At 36.5% G+C, this 14,988-nt stretch overlaps 1 protein-coding gene across 1 annotated transcript in view; it reads right to left on the bottom strand.

The window, feature by feature from the left end:
* DENND1A (DENN domain containing 1A) overlaps nt 1–14,988 on the bottom strand; it is a 225,181-nt gene that overhangs the window by 108,201 nt on the left and 101,992 nt on the right. The window contains exons 9-10 of the mRNA XM_009280582.2: nt 9,027–9,137; nt 1,440–1,540 (exon numbers count right to left, since the gene is read on the bottom strand). Of these exons, the coding sequence (XP_009278857.1) occupies nt 1,440–1,540; nt 9,027–9,137 (212 nt within the window). The remainder of the gene's footprint in view (nt 1–1,439; nt 1,541–9,026; nt 9,138–14,988) is intronic.

Below are 14,988 nucleotides of genomic sequence, written 5' to 3'. Positions count from 1 at the left end.
TTTTAAAATGCTAGGGGGCAGAGGAAGGCTGTTTCTATGTTTTCAAATCGTTCCCAAAAGTGCATTAAGCACCACACTCCCACAAACATTTCTGCTACACAGGGAGGCCTGGAAGGCCAGCCAGTAGACCTTGCCAGTAAAGACAAAGGCATTGAGTCCCTCAGCTTTTTCTGTGTCCTTCATTACTTGACTATGTGACCACGCAGCAGCAGGTCCACATTTTCCTTGTGATTTCCTTTTACTTCCAAGCCTGTAGAAGCCTCTCATCACCCTTTACATCCCTCAGTTTAACTCCAGCCAAGCTTTGGCCTTACTAATTCCATCCCTGCATGCCCAGGCAACAATTCCATTAACTCTCTAACAGGGCTTGAAAGTTTAACTTCTCTAGGAAGCTTAAGGTAAGGCCACTCTTTCTGGGCACTTCATCTCCCTGCTATGTACACAGAGGGAAGAAAAAAAAAAAAGGGGAAGTCACACAAACTGAGCATGGGAAGCAGCAACTAACAGCTGAGCAACTAAAAGCAGCAGCATCTTAAACTTCCTCTTCATTAATTACTCGGAGTGCTCGTCCACCATTCCTGTGCACATCAAACGGGAGAGATGATGTTACGGCTGGTTAGGCTAAACCGTTTGGCTTTGCACTAGAAAAGAAAGTAAAAACTGAGAGACTGTTCGAGGGGCACTGTAGACAGGCTTCTGAACCATTAACCACAGAGTCCAAGACATACGCCTAATGACACACTAATCTGGAGACCACAACAGTGAATAAGGAGGCTTCTTAGGCCACCTGGACAGCGTGGAATCATCAAATAGGTTGGAAGGAACCTCAGGAGGGCAACTGGTCCAAGCTCCTGGTCAAAACAGGGCCAGCTTTGATATTATAGGAGGTTGCTCATGGGCTGTGCCAAAATTTTTCACATCATGATAATGAATAAGTTTTTGAAAGGTTTATATCCATTCTCCTAAGTTAGGTAAATATCACATTCTAAACACACGCTGATAATAAAAGATGACCGCAGCAAAATGAATAGCTTTCGCCCACCTCCAATGGAAGTTCAGGAAAGCAAGAAAATGAGAATATCTTCTCCACTGTATCTTCTACTGTTGGAGTCTTAATTCAAATGTTAACATTTAACACAGATATGCTGAAAACAGATTTTAATTACACAATATCTAAGTTGCAGCATTCCATAGTAACCACTTATATTGAAGTATTTCAACATACTGATAGACAATTATATCTTGCCATGAAAATAATTTTTTTTACTTACTAGGTTGATTGCTTCCTTAATATGACTATATATTTTTAGAGTAACAGTTGCATCATAAGAGGACTTAAGACTTACTATACAGAAATGTGAAAAATGTTGTGAATCTAAGTGATATATATACATATATATATAATATATATACACACACACATATATATATAGCCTTACCAACAGTAGTCCAATAGATGTGGGGGCAGAACAGGAATGTAAACATGCTGCCAGAACATCGGGTAGAGCATAGCTGCAGACCCATGAATGCAGGCAGTTAACTGAAAAACACATATTAAAACAGGATCATAAATAAGACAAAAACCAAGCTTAAAAAGGCAAGGTTAGAAGAAAAAAAAGTAAAGAATCAATTCTGCTTTCATATCAACATGCTTTATTACAAAATATACAGTGCTCTTTTTAAAAAAAGGGGTATTGGTGGGTGAAGCATGACTGGTTTATGGTGGTTGTCATTCAACTGACTTTGTAAACAGCTGAGAACATGATTCATACAACAAACAAAACCTGAAAAGAACACCCAGTGTTCTATAAAGCAACAGAAACATGGAAATGAAAACACAAAGGGAACTAAAAAATAGTAAAGGCAAATCCCCCAACCCTGGTAATTACCATCCATTAAATATCATAAAACTGCATTGAAATTATAACACAAACTGAAAAAATATTTGAGCTCAGAAGATACAATGTGAGTGGCATACGTTTGTTAAGAACATATCATACTAAACTCAGTGATTAAATTTTTATTATTTAAAAGGGATTTTTATCTAATTGCCCTTTACCAAATCACTTGATCCATTGACTTTCTCAGTTATATTTTTAAAAACTCATTCAGAATAGTTTTGATGTTGGCAGGTACTAAATGAAAAAGATCACAAATAGCAAACACATGTGCCAGTCAAGCCGTGGGGAGAATCCTCACAGAGCTTTGGAGGAAATTACGTCTCTCAATCCTATTTCAAACGATAATTAACAATTTGGAAAAGAAGATAAGCAGGATATTTGTCACATTCACTAAGGATATTAAAATGGAGAAGGTGGTAATCCTCAATAAGGAAATCTCAGCAAAAGCTATAGTCAAAATACCCTAAGAAGAGGATATGAACACACACATATACTTGGGAAAAGAGAAAATGAATAAATAAATCAGAACACTCATACAAATAGACACATACATGGAAAAGACTAAGAGATGACAGGCAATCACATCCACCCTGACAGTGTTTTGCAGTTTAGAGTGTCTTTTAATCTCAGATGATACCCAGCACAAGTACTACAATGTGTTTCACTTGTGAGACGTATTTTGAAAACAATACTCAACAAAAGTCTACCAGTTATTTGAAGGTACAATGAAATCAAGCATGTAATGCTTGTCTGGACAATAGGAAGGAGGGAGAACACTGCTTAGAAATACCGAAAAGACAAATTCTAAAGGACTGAGGTCCTTGTGGTGGCCTAAAGTTGCGTGAGATGAAACTAAGCAAAGACAAATCGTGACGTTAATCCTAATTCAGTTAGATGTGGTGTAACCTTAAAAAGAAAAAGTAGATGACCCTCATTATTATTAATTTCCACTAAAGACAGACTACTGAATTATATACCACTTCATAGGGAACCCACATCTGGTAAAGAAAATGGTCTAGATGAGCTAATACAGTCTCTTAAGGCTCCATGTCAGGGAAAATCCACTACAACTCTGGATGTAGTTTGGCTTATGTTCAATGCCAAAGCCTTTATGTAATTCCAATACAATTTCTGTAAATAACAGAACCTGGTTTTCTGATTAAAATGCAGGTCATTAAGCAAGAAGATTGAAGACAGGCACATATTTTACGTGTTATTTTTAAGCCTGTGAACAATACAGATCTGGATAAGCAATAAGAATGCACCAAGGAACATGGATTTTTGGGGAGAATTACTGTGGTTCTCTGCAGTGTGGTAAGAACCATGGTGAGGTATCAGCTTCACTAGCAGGTGTTTTTCAAAAGCAGAAAAGTGAGTATAAAAATGAACTGAAATATACTTTGCAATTTACAGCTCAAAATAGACACAGATTTTTTAAAAATCATTCAGAACCTAAGACCCAGTATGCCAAGTATAAACCCATACAGCACTTTAATGATAAAAATTTCAGACATAAAACCCCTCAATTTGAAAAGCCAGAATTTTAAGCTATACCTTGTACCTAGTTGAGAGATATTTTATTGTGGCTAAAATATATGATTAATCTGTCTGTTTAATAATGTTTTTGAGTTCCAATCATCTCCATCACCTAATCAAGGAAAACCTGAGAAAAAGAATGGCCTACTAAACCAGATCAAAAATCCCTTGTCTCCCAGTATTCTGTCCAACAGTGGTCAACACACATTACTAAAACCACTGATCAACACATTCGTCAATAAAATTGGTATTTTCCATTTTCTCCGTCCCCACCAGCTTGCAGCTCACACCCCATGTGCCAATGAATTCAAATAAACACATTGAAAAGTGCTGCCCTGTCTCTTCGTTTCAAGCCTATTCCCTCACACTTTTAATGGGTGCTCTGTGTTTTGAGCATTTTGAGACAATAAATAAAAAAATAAAATCTCCTACTTATGTTCTAAGGGCCACACATGATCTTCCAAATTTCTATCAAGTTCACTGCCTCCTTAGTATCTTTACCAGGCTGAATGAAGAGGTCTAGTCTACTCTGCTCTCCCTAACTGAGAGATCATTTTGTATATTTGCTTGTTCTTGTTACCCTTCTCTGTACTTTTCACTGTTTTACTTTATAATTTTTTATTTGGAGTACATAAGAACTCATGCAACATTCACAATGTGGGCAAGCCATGAACATCATGTGGCATTATGCCCTCTTTTTTGTTCTCTACTCCCTTCATAATAATTTCTTGGCTTCTAAGCCTTCAACTGAGTAATAAGCTGGCATTTTCGTAGATCGATATCACTCTCTTTAAAAAAACTCCAGTATCTCTTTATGAGTGGTAATAATTACTTCAGTTAGTCAGACCATGATTGCTTACATGGTTAGAAGTGTTTTCTCCCATAAGCATTATTTTATATTTATCCATGCTATGCAACAAAATGACTGCCACAACATTTTCTCCCCTTTTAGAAAATTGTTTTTCATGAGGATATTGAACAAATTCCAGAATAGAGCACTGTTGGACTGCTTAGCAACTTCCAGGATTAGGAAAACTGATAATTTTTCTCACCCTTTTTCCCCTCAACCTTTTAGCCAGTTGTTTACCCTCAAGAGGATCAAACTGTCCTATGCTACAAAAATTTATTTAATAGCTTTGAAGAATCCAACACTGTTCAATCTTACCTAGATTTTTAAAGATTTTTAAGATTTGGAGGCATGGATTTATTTTGCAAAGGTCATATTTACTCTTCCCATGAAAGCTACACAGTCACTCCTCACCTTAGCACTGCTTGATTTTGCAGTGCCATAACAAGAGAGTCCACAAAGCTCAAAAGTAGCCCAGTGCTGATAATGTGTTTCCATAAGTGAGAATATGCAAGAATTTAAACTAGATTTGAACCACCATCCTAAGGAAATGGCGTCTTTGGAAGCAGACAGGGTACAGCAAGTATTTTCAGTCTTTCTCAATAAGAAAGCGCTTTATTAGCAGGTGAACATTATTTTATGGTCCATATAGGATGGAAATATTAGTATGTTAGGATACTAATTAAAGCAAAAGTTAGAAGCTACAAAATCTTGAATTTATTCTGTATTTATGACTCATGAAACACTAAAGATTTATCCCTATCCCATTATATTTCAACTTATCTTTATATTATTCCTACTGGAGAAGATGCTCCTCTCTCACAGATTAGACAAAAGGCATAGCCTAGTTCCAAAATATTCAGCAGAAAAAAAAAGCATGCTTTCCCAATGTAATTTCCCAATGTATAGAGATATTCCCAAATCCTTTATGTTTTCGGTTTCTGTTCTCCAAATCAAAAAGATGTCTGGAAAAAATACTGTTTAAAAATTTAATTCTTACTTAAAAATTGCTTCTATGAGGAGCGAATGGATTATTTCCTGGCATTATTATATAACATGGTTGCTTCTGTAGAGGAGTGAACTCAGTAATCCAAGGAGGCCCCTTCCAAGTCCCCCTCCTATTGGTTTTAAAACTCAGCAAGAAAAGATTAAACAGACATAAAGCTCAACACTGCAGACATCTGAGCAGAACCTGTCACTTATTTTTGAGATGTACTCCCACCTTGCTATCTGGCATGAATTCAAATAATGTACTACCATGAGTAAGCACTGGTACTGTCCTTCAACTCTGCCAAGATAAGGGCTCATAAAAAAGAAATAGTATATTTGCTGGAGACCTCACCTGATTAGTGATTGCCATATAGAAAACAAGCACTTAATAATAAGGCAGCCTAAGAAATGCCCAACTGTCAAAACTATAGGAATCCAGCATTTTGAAATAAGATTAGTTCCACTACCTCAGCTTCCTGCAGCTGTTGCTAGAGAATATAAAAAGATAGCTATGTAAGAAAGTCACTGATTCACTAATGCACTTTTTGCAGTTTTATAGTTAATACTCTAAAAGCCTTATTTGAGCAAATCAATGGGATTGTCATATATATAAAAACCATAAACTGACGTTTAATTACAACAGGCCATTTTCCAGTGCATTTTACTCTCTCTCTCCTGATGCATATACACTGCACAGTTTTACAGATGCAGTACACGGCTACAAATGTGCAACATATACTGGAAAAAATGACCACCTTTTGAGTGTTTGTAAGATCTTTTTTCTGCATTACTCAGGGCTGAAAATAAAGTAGAAAGCTTAAGACTGAGCTATATAAGAATTAAGCGGAGAAAGCAGAACTGTTGCAAAGGCTGTGTATGAAGGTCAAGACCTATACTGGCAGGTTATAAGGATGGCAATAGAGCTCTTGGGAAGGAAGAGCTTGTACATTTAAAACAGTAGTTGTAAGACTGCTGTAGAACAAGAACTGTGCAAGCTCTTAGCTATGTTGCATCACAAGGACATCTGGTGAATGGTATTAATCATATGTTGTCTTTTCCTAAGGACCACCATTTCCTTATCCTCAGAGCCCTGAGGCATGTCAGAAACCAACCAGGGAATAAGAGGTTGTGTATCGGAGCTTTCCATGACATGGAAGAAGTGACACGACAAGCTCTCAACTCCCAGGAACAAAAGAGTATCCATGTCAGAATGGTATTTTTTGCTTTGTACTAAGACTGTAATAACAGAAAAATTATGTACAGAAATTCACCTCAGTATGATGGAGCCAAATAGAAACATCACAGAAATTCAGAAGTTTACATCTTTGAAGACTCATCAGGCTTCACATAAGCCACCTTTCTAAAATGAGAGACAAGCTGCTGCTGCCCTTATCACAAGTAGTTAACATACCTTGTTGAGGCAGGGCTGCATGGGCAAGTTATGATGGAAGAGAGAATACTGGATGCAAGGAACGCTCTTCTGTTTCATTTTTGCAACAGCATGCTCCCACCACCAGGTGGTCTTTTGCCAAGCACAGTTTTTTATGTGTTTTGGTTTGTATTCGGCTCGTCATGAGTAGTTAGATCAAAGAATACGTAAAGAAACTTAACATGAATAATTGCTTTAATATTTTGAGAAATTATTTGAGTTTCCTTTTGTAGGAAGAAAAAAATCCAAGAAAACAGCAATAAATCTTCCATAGGTTCAGTACACATGGTTTATAAAACAAATGATAAACACAGCCTCATTCAGTTACCTCTAAATCTTATTCAACTTAACTATATTAAGGATATTTCAAATCAAAAATTGAATTTGATATGATGTATTATAACACAGAATTCATTCCACAAAAAAAGACTTTCTATCCAGAACAGTTTAATTTTCTCTCTCTTACCTGATATTAAATTTAAGCCTTAAGTATGAAGCGTGCCATGTCTCTCAAAGTTAAAAGAAATTAACTGCAAATAGGTCCCTTCCACTTTTTTGTTAAAAAACTAAAAAATAAAAACAAAGAAACCAATCCCTCTCACCACCACACCACCCTCACTTTACTTTGAGAATTCTCAGTTTGGTACGTTTCCAGTTACAAGGTCTTGGCTTCCACTGAGCACAGTTTGAAATAAAATAATGCAGCTTGTTCCTACTGCTGGAACATGCAGAGCAGAGCGTGCAGGCAAGGAATCACTGGCTCTGGCCCAACACTTCAAACCTGTCTTACACTGTCACTCCAATCTTGGAGCAGTTGATATATAAAGTTGTAAGATAAGAACACACAGTATGAATACCCCTCCCTCACGAAGAACCAGACATGCTTTTATCCTGGACAGAGGCAAAAGGAAGAGAAATAGCAGAAAGATAGGAAAGAAAACACAACCCTACTTGTGAAATGGCTCATTAAGGAAGGCAAAGTGACAGGTAAGTAATTCTTCTTCCCAGGCTCTGTCACAAAGGGAGAGATTAAACCAACCGACCACACAAATTTTGAAATGCTTTGGGTAGCCGTTCTCTTCTTTCCTCCTCTCTGATAATTTACTATTCTTTTCATGCTTTAGGTTTCTGAAATAAACACCTCTCTTCTTCATTTTATTAAATTACCAGGACTGGACATATTTTTGCTTATTTTAGTAGGGAGGACACAGAACACTTGGCAGATATAAAAGTTAAGATTTTGCAAGTTTTCTATGATATTAAACTTTATAATACTGAAATTCTTTCAGTTAAATGTGGGATTGATTGTAAACATTTAATAATTATTAATAGGTCCCAGAGATTATTCTAACTCTCCTAGTTTCACTTACCTTTCAAAATGATATTGTAATAGCTATTCTGAGATTAAGTATGAAGTCTTACTCTCTTTCATTTTTCTGCCCTGTATTGACAGACCATTCTTACATGATTTTATGTACATAATTTCAGCCTTCTGCAGTATTTACAATTCCATGAAGCAGTTTTAATCTCAAACACAAAGTAGGACATGGTCATACAGTAAGAGACTAGTTAATACCATACAAAATTGAAGTGGAAGCTTGTATTTTAGAAAGGATTGCTCAAGTACTTAGCCCACAGCACTAGAAAGCAAAATTAGTTAAACCATCTTATGCTCGTCATTCATAAAGGAAAGCAATCAATACCCATTTACAGAGCAAACAGAATGAAGACTTAACATTTTCTTTTATAAAGAAAATCACAATCTTATTGACTGATAAACCTTGAAATGCATAATACAAAACTTTGAACTAAATCAAGCTGTGTGCTTGTTTTGATGTCCTGCCATTTTTAGAAGAGAGTACTCTAGAGTATTCAGTAGCTTTCATCTCTCAGACCCTTGATGGAGCCTAAGTAGCATTAAGACAACAAAACTGCAAAAATGTGGATTGTCAATGTATTTTAGCCCACTCCCTCAGTCCATCCAGAGAAGGTCACTGGAACATCCATTTGACAGTATCATTTATCTTTTTTTTCCCCTGTCAAGTAAATTATGAAAAAGGGACTTCACTACAGCATAAATGTTTGTACATTTATGTACCAAACGCCCCCAAGAATTCCTGTATCCAAAAACCCCTTTTTCATTTGAACATTAGAGGCCAACAGAAGTTCAGTAAAATCGTCACATAGAAGCACAGAATTGAGTTGAGGTTGCATAGCTGTGGTTAGAAGGGGGACCTAGAGATCATCAGATAATTTCCTATATATGACAGTCATTTTTAAAAAAGTAGTGTGAATAGAAGAAGTTATTCTGCATTTTACTTACAGTGCTCAGCTTACTACAACAAATGAGGATGCGGCGTTCATAGAGCATACTGGCATAGAGATGCAGCATGTTGTTGACATCAACTGCTACAAAATACTCTGTCAGATTTCTCTGGAAAGAGAGAAAATAATTTTTGATTCATGATATTACAAAAACAACTGTCCTTAACAACAAAAATAACCAGATTTCATCCTCCTATTACACTACATCCAGTATGTGGCTTAACGAAAGAAAGCAGGATGTCATATTATGTCAGAGTATTTTTTAACTGCAGTATCTTTCCCCTAACTTTTGGGGAGCTAGGTCTTGGAATAATAAAATTGATGTTTCACATGCAGCTTCTTAAATACAAGATACTTCTCTGAGAAAAAAAAAAAGTTCTGTCACTCTTACGGAAACTTCAAAGCTGCCTGATAAAGTACCAAAAAAAAAAAATCGCACAACCCAACAATAAAGTTTTTTTAGTGGACAATTCAAATATGACAATTTCAAATGTAAGCTCAGTCTATGCTAGAACAATTCTGATAATTAGAAATATACATGGGCATTTAACGTACAAGCTAAAAACAGTTACACAGCTGTCTGAACTCACTTCATGCACTCAGACACATTTGCCCTTGGTGGAAGACAGAAAGTACTTCCCTGGGGGGCTGGGGAAACTGAGGAAGGAGAAAGAGAATTCTCTCTCTCTGAAAACTTCAGTGGATGCCCATCTCTGATGAAGAGGCAGGATTCAAACATCCAGTTTTACTTGAGTGATCAGTATGTTTATATAGTATAAAGAAAAATAATTGCAGTAGAATATTGTAAGCAAAGCACATTTGCAATCTGTCTTTAAAGCATAGATAGCAAGACCAAAACACAAGCAAGTAACACCACCGAAACTTTACATATACACTTTCTAGGTAACACAGGTTTCTTTCTTGCTTTTGCTGCTCAGAACATTAAAAAGTAGCTATGTAAAAATTATTGTAAGTAACGGAAATTCAAAAAAGAAAACAGACCAAGCTGCACAAGAGGCTATGGCCACTTCATCCCCCACACCATCCCATCAGCCAGCAACATTATCCATTCATCATTACCAATGTAATTGCCCTGTGCACATGCTGTAGTGGCATGAATCATGCATCATTTACTAAATAATTAAGATGTCTTCTAATAAACAGCAGAATGTGATCCTGAGATCTCTACCAGCAAAACTAGAAAGCCACCATGTAGGTGACTTGATCAAAATGTATTATGTTATGAAGGGCTTTTACAGTGCAAGGCAAACAAAAAAGGATTTTTGTTTGCAGAGGATATTTTCACTTCTTAAAACACAAAAATTTTTAAAAAGGGGTGGGGGGTGGGGAGTGGAGGAAAAGGTAATGCACCCAGAAATGCTGAATTAGGGAATTTGTTTCCAAATAGCTTCTTACAGATATGAAAGGGTCGCTATATGATAAAGACAGTCTTATACAAAACACACGTGAGAGCAAAATTAGATTAGTCATGAATTCAAGTGCAATCTTAATCATCGTTAAACAAAAAAGTGCAGAAAAGCAAAAAGCAAATATGATTTAGAAACTTAAAGAAGCTCAACAAAGCCTATTAGCACTTTTGACAGATCCAAAGATAACTCTAAAACCACCAATACTTGGCCCGAGAAGTCTGCCAAGATGCTTCATACTGTGCAAAAATATGTTCCACAGCTTGCCATCCAAACACAAAGAACTAAAGAAAAATTAAGCATTGTATTTGGAAGACTTTTGTACCAGTATCTAGATAGATACAAACTAAGCTCATTATGGTTAACTTCAAACATGTTAATATAAAACAATCATTCAGGTCTTTGTTACAGAAAAACTATAGCCACAGACAGGTATATTCAAAGAAGAAGGAAAAAAAAAAGCCAAAACGTTTTGCCAAAAACCTATTAAACTATCATGTACTTTTTCTATATTTCTCATCCCATCTGTGCTGATTAGCATGATATTTTTGTCTAAACATAAGCTGTCTTCTCTACGGCTCTTCTTCCCCCTCTCACCCATCTTTCCACGACGCCAAAACACAGTGCATGACGACACAATTACTGCAAATAGTGTGAATTAAAAGAATTTTTAAGTAGCACTGAACTCCCTTTGATGCCACCCAAATTAGGGGAATGGCAAAAGGAGCCCATAATCCCCACGTTCTGCCTGAAGATGTAGATATGCATGTGCATGGATGTGTTTATAAGGCAACAGTATCCACTACTGAGAGGAAAATAGACACGGGGACTTGATTTGCAATTACTCTTCCATCAAGTTTATTGTAGCAAAATACTGGCTTTGACACACAAATGTACCTTCAGATGGAAAGACTTATAAGGTTTTAGTCTTCTCTGCTCTCAGAAATTTGCCAATGACACCTGCGAAGCATGTGGGCTGTATGGTAATGTATTGATACTAAGGAAATTCACGTGTTAGCTCTAAGTTTTATTTATAAGAAAGCTGTCATCTTTGAAGATGAAATTGGGACTTACACATGTATTTTGAAAGACATGTCTCGTAAGTGACAAAACCATGAATGAGTTAAATAAATACAAATGAAAGCGTTCCAATTTGCAGTATAATTGTTGTGTATTTTGTTCCCTAGGATTTAAACCTTTCTTGGGAGAGTAAAAAGTGGGATTTTCAAAATAAAATATGGGAACAGGTATCCCCACTCCTCTCAAAACTCAATAAGAGTGCTACAAAATTCCCTTATGCTCCCTCGAAAGTTCATTCCTAGATCAATCATCTATTTGATCATTTGCTATCTAATATCAGCAAATGCACATGCACACTGACTTTTGAGATAAAAAAAAATTCATGTACTTCTCTTCCTCCATCATCTAATGAAGAATTTCTCACTGAAGGAACAAAGCAATGAGCTCTCTCCTCTGCAAAGAGTGAACCTCGGACATAGTAACATGGATTATAATTCACTTATTTTAGTCTGCTCTTGAACGGCTTCATTTACAAGACTTCAGTGAATTTCCTGTTAGGTCAATAGAATTGAGTCAGGTTTCGTTCTCCATTCTCCTACTGGAAACCCCTCATCTTATTTAGAAGTTTGTTTTCTTTGAAATATCACACATTACCTAACCCGTGTTAGATTTTGAATCTGGTATGCAGCTAACACTCTTTTATAATGCCATGCTGTTGTTTGGGAGAACAAAATAATGAAGACAATACACTTTATCAAATGGTGTAAATATAGAAAAAAAAATGGGGGGGTGGATCTTGAGAAAAACAGGTAGCAAAAGACATACGTTATGAGTGAAAAATCAGGCATTTTGAAATATAGGACTGAATGATACAAAGATACACCAGAACATCACCACCAAGAAAATGTCAGCATTACAGACTGCTAACTTACCTGATATTTCTGAAACACAACAGACACTACTAGGAAATTTACAGTCTTGCACTGTATTTCCTGCAATGAACCCAATTATTTCTGAAGTCACAATGCGTTTACAAATGTTTCACATAACTTAAATCTTTTGGAAAAGTGAATGCTTAGCTGGTACATAAAAGTGTCCATGCTAAATGTTTTCGTGACTCATTAAACATATTGATCTGACACAAAGTCAGATAATTCCAAGAAGTTTGTTAACAATCCAAATAGAGTTCTATGCAGCTCTCCATTAATCATTACATACAACTTCAAAGTTTGGCACTACTAAAACATTTGCTAATATGGGTTTTAACGTGTGATTACTGATAAGGTATGTAGAATTTTGAATAAATCAGGCCAATTGATTAAAATCCTTGAAGATTTATGCTCAATTAATGTCCTTGTATTATTCCCTAATATGCTCCAATTCTACATGAAAGTTGCATTAACAGATAAAATCCTCATAAGAAATTATAAGATACTCACTCGAAAAAAATAAACAAAAGAAATGCCTGAGAAATAGAAGACAGTCAACTGCAACAACAGACCAATGGATTTGATTTTTAATATTTTTCTTTCTTACAATGAGCCCTAGCTTTTTAAATTTGTGTGTGTATATATATGGGCATACATATTTGTTAACTGAATGAAATGTTCTTCTACTCCTATTCCCAGAGGTGCCCTGGTTCACCTCAGACACTGCAAAGAGTCCATCCTTCACAGTGACATCACTGCACAGGATACCTACATCGAAACAGTCACATTCCCTCTGAGGCACATCAGCACCACTCAATGATTCAAAGAGGATGCTTTTTAGCATCACATGGCACTCCCTCCCATGAAGGCTGAGCGTTCAGCTTTCAAAGGGTTTCCAACTCCTTCTGGCCCAAGGCCTCTGCTTTTATAACAGCCTTTGATTCATGAGCATTCCTCATGCCTCCTGCTCAAACGTTTTGGGAAGCTGACTCATACCTTTGAATATAAAGCGAACATCACCAGCAGACATAACCAACAGAGCATAAATACAGCTATACTTCCCGAAGCCTTTACTATGTAGTGTGTTATTAAGCTGTTCCATATCAGTTAAAACAGGCCCAAGGCAGATGATCTACTTTTAATCCCTGCCACTGGTTTCTTCCCATTACTAGCTCATTTCTCTCTGCCCTCCAATTTGCCAGCCTGGAAAATGGAAATAAAATTCCTTCCCTGCTCTCCAGGTGATTTGAGGCTTATCAAACAAAAATTGTTAAAGTTTGCGATGATTAGCATAAAAGAGATTAACATAAAATATAACCCCTATAAACAAGTAACTTCACGTCTGTATTAGGACAGAACACATTCCATATTGATAGCCAGTTTAGATTCAGGAACTGACTCTTGAATTACTCCTAATGTATCATTCTACAAAAATAAAGCACCTTAGAGGAAAAAGCACATCTATTAAATCTACTGACAGGATACGTGTCAGTATGAAAAGCCTACAACACAGAAAAGCTAGCAACTATGTTTTTAAACAGAAACAAAAAGCCCCAAATGTTATCTGCTATACAAATCATCCACAAACGAGATTAAATGTCTTGTTGATTCCCTTTTCTTTCTTTCTTTCATGCCATAAATTGAGGTATATGGTGCTAAGGCAGACCGCAAAATGTTCAAGAAAGAAAACTGAGATGTCAGGCATAGAAATTTGGCTAAGAGACATAGCAGGAACATATTAAAGAGTATTTAAGAGAAGCAAATGCCAGCATTGTCTTCCCACAGACCTATCATCTGGCTAGAAATCTGAGGCATGCTGAAACACATACAAGACAACTTCGTGAGGCTTAAAAGGTCTCTGAAAAAGTGGCCCTAAAGAAACCAGGTATGCTTGACATTTTCAGAAGGCCGTCCAACAAATGGATCATTTTTAATGGTCTCTTACGTCATTCTTTCAGAAGGATCTTACTGTATGATTAGCAGATCTGCTTTTTTCTAGCCATATCAGTCTGTCCATTAGTACTTTTTCCTTAATACACTTCAGCTTTTAATCACAAATGCAGATTGTCAACTCCTGAATGCTATTGTGTAAATACGATACAGAAGGAAGATGTTATCACAAAGAAAAGAATGACCACCTGAGCAACTACAGCTAATAATAAACCTTTAAAGCAAAGAGCCTAGATCTTCATCTGAATCAATACAAAATGTTTTAAATAAGGATATATGATATCTGAATTCTGACAGCATCTTAAAGAACAAGGCAAGTTAATACCAAAGTGGTATTTGATCTTTCTTAATACTAGCAATACGGATGTTTGAAACATTGAACTCTTTCACTGAGGATACTGAGTATCATGATTATATCCTTGGCTTGACTAATAAGTAGCCGTAACACTTTAATAAATAAAAGTGTTATGTAATAAAAAATAAATAAAAGCTGGTCGACAGCCAGCTGAACATGAGCCGGCAGTGTGCCCAGGCAGCCAAGAAGGCCAATGGCATCCTGGCCTGTATCAGAAATAGTGTGGCCAGCAGTAGAGAAGCGATCGTGCCCCTGTACTCGGCACTGTTGAGGCCGCAC

This window comes from Aptenodytes forsteri, unplaced genomic scaffold (genome assembly GCF_000699145.1).
Source record: "Aptenodytes forsteri isolate BGI_AS27 unplaced genomic scaffold, ASM69914v1 Scaffold68, whole genome shotgun sequence".
In the NCBI taxonomy this organism is placed as follows: domain Eukaryota; kingdom Metazoa; phylum Chordata; class Aves; order Sphenisciformes; family Spheniscidae; genus Aptenodytes; species Aptenodytes forsteri.
This window is presented reverse-complemented; position numbering and strand designations above follow the sequence as displayed.